The 5,097-nt window shown below is 38.7% G+C and overlaps 1 protein-coding gene across 1 annotated transcript; it reads left to right on the forward strand.

The window, feature by feature from the left end:
* The first annotated feature begins 4,344 nt into the window (after window positions 1–4,344).
* LOC141696228 (uncharacterized) lies at window positions 4,345–4,827 on the forward strand. Its single transcript, XM_074500397.1, has one exon. The coding sequence runs from the start codon at window positions 4,345–4,347 to the stop codon at window positions 4,825–4,827; it is 483 nt and encodes a 160-aa protein (XP_074356498.1).
* Window positions 4,828–5,097: the final 270 nt, after the last annotated feature.

Below are 5,097 nucleotides of genomic sequence, written 5' to 3' on the forward strand. Positions count from 1 at the left end.
GGAAAGTGGGAGAAGATGAGAGCTTGACTTAGCTTCCTTTGGAAGTGTTGGGTGATATTTGTGATATGTATTGTGTATGTATAAGGTGTGTTCAATAAAATCCTTCCAATTCAAAGCCAAGGTCTTAGCTTGCACACCACACTTGACTAGGCATTTTAATCATAAAAACATGAATCCTTATTTTAAGAAATGTTGTCTTTACTTAAGTATTAATTTAATGAGCTAGCTTGGATAATTTATTGCTAATTAATTTGCATGGAATTTGCATGGCCTTTGTTCGTTTATTCATTCACTTACGTAATCACTTGACCGTTCACTCGTAATCTTGATAAATCCTCGTAAGTGGTTCGCGGTACAAATCCTTTAATCATAATCCTTAAATTTTCTCATACTTGAACTTGTGTTTTATTTATAGGATTTTAAATCCTTGGTTGTAGTGTAATTCTAGTATTCCTCAATAGCTCTTAAAATAAGGTCGTCTTACAATATTAATTTTCTTCGAAAACTAACGACTTTTACATACACTCATTTGGTACGTACATCCATAATATCAACTCGGAAATTTAATCAAATTCTTGTATATGGTGGGGTCGTAAAAGTTTTTATTAAACCGCAAGATTACCATTCATAAAGGTCTTTTACCGATGTCAAAAATTCGGGTTTTTACAATTTTTAAATGATATAAGATCGAATCCTACAAGTAACATATTATTAAAATTATTATAATTTATAAAGATAAAAATGACCGTGTATCGCGTGGATTATATACTAGTATTATATTAAAGACGAAACATTAAAAGTTTGGTTTTTGGTCCTTGGTCACTCAATCCGGAGCTGTCGGATTAAACTGAAGTGAACCATTTGGTATAATCTTAAAAATTATTATACAAAAAGTATAAGTTTCAAATCCTACCAGCAATATATTAAAATTAATATTTACAATATATAATGATAAAAATAATCGTGGTGCATTGTAAAATTATTATACTAGGGGTTCAAGGTTCGAACCTCTACCACAATATATTATAATTATATTTTACAATATATAATGATAAAAACAACCATGCATCGCACGGGTTATATACTAGTATATCTTAAATTTGAAGGTAATACAAAGTGAAAATTCAAAATTAGTTGAGAAAATGTATGTACATATTTAATTTATCAGCATAAAATTATAATTTCGACTTATCAATTGGAATGATAAACACTCATCGATAATCTATTACGATCTTATAACACGTAACCCAACTAATAAGTTGCCTCCAAACACGCTTGTAACAATTATTTTAACTTGTAACAATTAGTCCTGACAAGAAAAGTAATATAGTCAAGAAGGAAAAAAACAGTGAGAATAAGAAAACCACAAGAGCAGAGCAGAGATGCACCAAAATCGGATCGGGACAGATTCAGGTTGGACTTTAACTTTTTGGATTTTTTTGAAATAGAGTTGGGCCATTTTTTTAAATCGAGTCGGGCTGGGCCAACTTTTGTTCAAAATAACCAGGCTTGTTTAGCCCCGCGCTCGAGACGGATCGGGTAGGGTTGGGCCGCCGGATTTTTTAAATAATATTAATAATAATTCTTTTAATATTTTTAGTAATAATATATTATTTTCATATTTTTTTGAGTTGTATTTGTAAGTTTAGAAGTTTATTTATACGTACACACTCTTGATTAGAATTTAGAACAAATTATGCATATTATATCTTAAAATTTTAAATTTACATCTCCGTAATTTAATCTTAATATCAACAAAAGATGTTTATGTATATGTAAAAGATGTGTAACTATCAATTCTCTAAAGAGTTTTGATATGGATGAAAAGTAATCCGTAAAGATGCAATTAATACTGAAGTAATTGTGTCCTAAAATTGACCGGTCAAACCCGAGATGCCACGGCCCAAAAGTAGGTTGTCACGGCCCAATATAAGTCTTGATAGTCCTAGAAGACTGTGATGGCCACGACTTAAAGTGGGTCATGTAGCCCATGGACCAATATCAGCTACGTGATAGGCCTACCAAGAAGACCTGAGAATAAGGTCCATGATTACACCATAATCGTATCCAACATTGAAACGAACTCCTCCTAAGAAGGATCCAAAATCCACCGTCTAGAAGAGTCCTACTTACCATCTAAGTAGGAGACTTTTCAACCAAGTATACCTACCGTAGTCTAACACTAGACTCAACCTCTATATAAGGGCTCTACCCCTCAATCTAGAACTACGTTTTGGCTTGATTCTCTACAACACAGAGATAAGTAGGCATCTTGCGAGGATAGCCAGTCCCCACCGCGAGAACAACCATTAAAAATCGAAGCTCAACAACCCTAGCATTAATTATAATCACGATCCTAGTTTTTATTCCACAACATTTGATGTCGTCTGTGAGAAAACAACAACAACCATGGTACTTACATGGAGCAGAAACAACAATGGAACTGATGATCCCATCATATCGCAAATGGTCTCATCCACGATGGAGAGACCCCCACACTTGACCTATGCCACAATAATGGGAGGAACACCTGTAGGGGCATCTGAGACTCAACCTCAAGGGATGAATCCCCCAATCCAAAATCCGCCCCTAGGGACGAATCCTCCAGTTCCTTAAGGGAAGAATTCCCAATTTCAGTAGCTACATGCAACGATAAACCCTCAACCCGTTGGGTATGAGTACTCAGCGAATGTGATTCTGGGGACTACCAACCCACCTTACGGGATGCCTCTATACCCAGAAGTTAGAGGAAGTGGTATTTCCAATTGAGGCGAAGGACAAAGGCGGACGACCCAATACATTCATGGCTTGGCTTCCATCCCTGAGAATCAAGAATTATCTGGACCTTACTCTTCAAGAGACTCCGACCAATTGGAAGAAAAAGTCACTTCAAAGAAGAGACATTCTAGTAAGAAACCAATGCTGAGTGGTTATCAAAAGCCCAGAAGCACCCAAGGGATAATTTCCCAAGATGTACAAGAGAGGAATATGGCTCATGAGACTGAGATCCAAAAGTTGAAGCATGATCTAGAGATGCATCAGACACCGATATCCCAATAGACAGTGAGACAGTTAGACCTGGAGGGTCCAACACCAAGATAAAGGGTTGCGACCTCAAGGGCTGATCCAAGTGATTTGATGCCCCTAGGAGACCCTGATGATCCAAACACGCCATTCATTGAAGAGATAATGAATTCCCACATATCAAGGAAGTTTAAGATGCCCACCATCAAAGCATATGATGGTACTGGAGATACAGCAAATCATATCAGAACGTTCTCCAATGCCCTGTTATTAGAGCTCATGAGCGACGCTATCAAGTGTCGGGCCTTTCCTCAGAATCTATCTAGCATGGCTTATTAGGGGCATAGTGCATGAGAAAAGTTCATCTTTTCTCATGGGAAATGTGCAACAAGTGAAGGAGTCCTTAAGAGACTACCTGAATCGCTTCAAAAAGGAAGCCTAGAAGGTCCCAAATTTTGATGACAAGGTAGCTATGATAGCACTGCAGCAAGGGACTAAAGAGGAGTTTTTCAAGATGTCCCTAGTTAAGCGCCCCCTAAAAGCTTGTTACAACTCCAGGATAGGGCCGAAAAATACATCAAGGTGGAGGAAAGCATGAGGAAGACGGTGGTAAATAATGAATGCACTGACAACAAGAAGCGGAAGAAGGGCCAAGAGTACGATGCCAAGGACAAATATCCTCGAACTGGCAAGAAATCTGATCCCCCTTCCAAGAAAAATCAACCGCCAAGGTTTATTGAATACACAAGGTTGAATACGCTAGGAAGCCAAATACTGATGGAAATTGAGAAAGATAAAGATTTCAGATGGCCGAAGCCACTAAGGAGAGACCCCGAAAAAAGAGATAAGAACCAATTTTATAGGTTCTATAAGGATGTTGGTCATGATACCAATGACTGCATATAGCTCAAGGACGAGATCGAGTATCTCATTCGATGAGAAAAATGTGAAAGATTTGTTAAGGACGATGATGGCAGAGGCCACAAGAGATGATGACCAAGGGGGTAATAACATAGGTCGAAACTCGTAGCCTAGAGGGCCAGTGATCAACATGATCTTCAGAGGACCAACTGCCGCTAGGACAACCAAAAACTGTCGAAAGGCTTATGCTAGAAAGGTAATGAGTATATTCGAAGATGCACCCAAACATGCCAAGACTGAGATGACCCTTGAATTCGGTTACCCGACCTTGATAATTTGAAATTCCCTCAGAATGATCCATTAGTTATCACCCCAATAGTTGAAAATTGTCCTATCAAAAGAGTTCTGGTTCACAACGGAGCTTCCGTATATATTTTGTTCCATGACACATTTCTAAGGATGGGGTACACTGACTCCCAACTGACCCCCTCTGATGTACCCATCTACGGGTTTAACCAAGTGGAATGTCAAGTAGAAGGATCGATTCGACTCCCCGACACTATTGGAGAAGATCCCAGAGAGGCCACACAGATGTTAAACTTTCAGGTTGTTAAGGCATCCTCTACATACAATGCAATAATTGGAAGAACTAGGATCCATGCATTTAAGGCCGTGCCCTCAACCTACCATATGGTATTCAAGTTCCCAACCAGAAATGGTGTCGAAGAAGAGAAAGGAGATCAAAAACTAGCCCGAAGTTGCTATATAGCAGCACTTAGACCCGATGGAACTAAGGGGAAGGTCCTTCCAATTGAATATATGGATGTTCATAAGAACGATGAGCGTCGAGGGAATCCAGCTGAGGACTTGGTTCCAATTCCCTTAGAACCGTTATACCTTGAAAGGTCACCTACATTGGAGCGTCCATGGAGAAAACCATGAGGGACCAATTGATAAAGTTCATACAAGAGAACAATGATGTGTTTTCTTGGACAACGAATGACATGTCTGAGATGGACCCGAACCTTATAACTCACAAGCTAAATGTCGATCCGACTCAGAAGGCCGTACAGCAGAAGAAGAGAACATATGCCCCTGATAGGCTGGAAGCCATTAAGTAAGAGGTTTAGAAGCTCCCATAAGATGTATTTATGGTAGAAGTACAATTCCCTGAATGGTTGGTTAATCCTGTGATGGTCAAGAAAGCCAATG

Source organism: Apium graveolens, chromosome 11, assembly GCF_009905375.1.
Source record: "Apium graveolens cultivar Ventura chromosome 11, ASM990537v1, whole genome shotgun sequence".
Lineage (NCBI taxonomy): Eukaryota > Viridiplantae > Streptophyta > Magnoliopsida > Apiales > Apiaceae > Apium > Apium graveolens.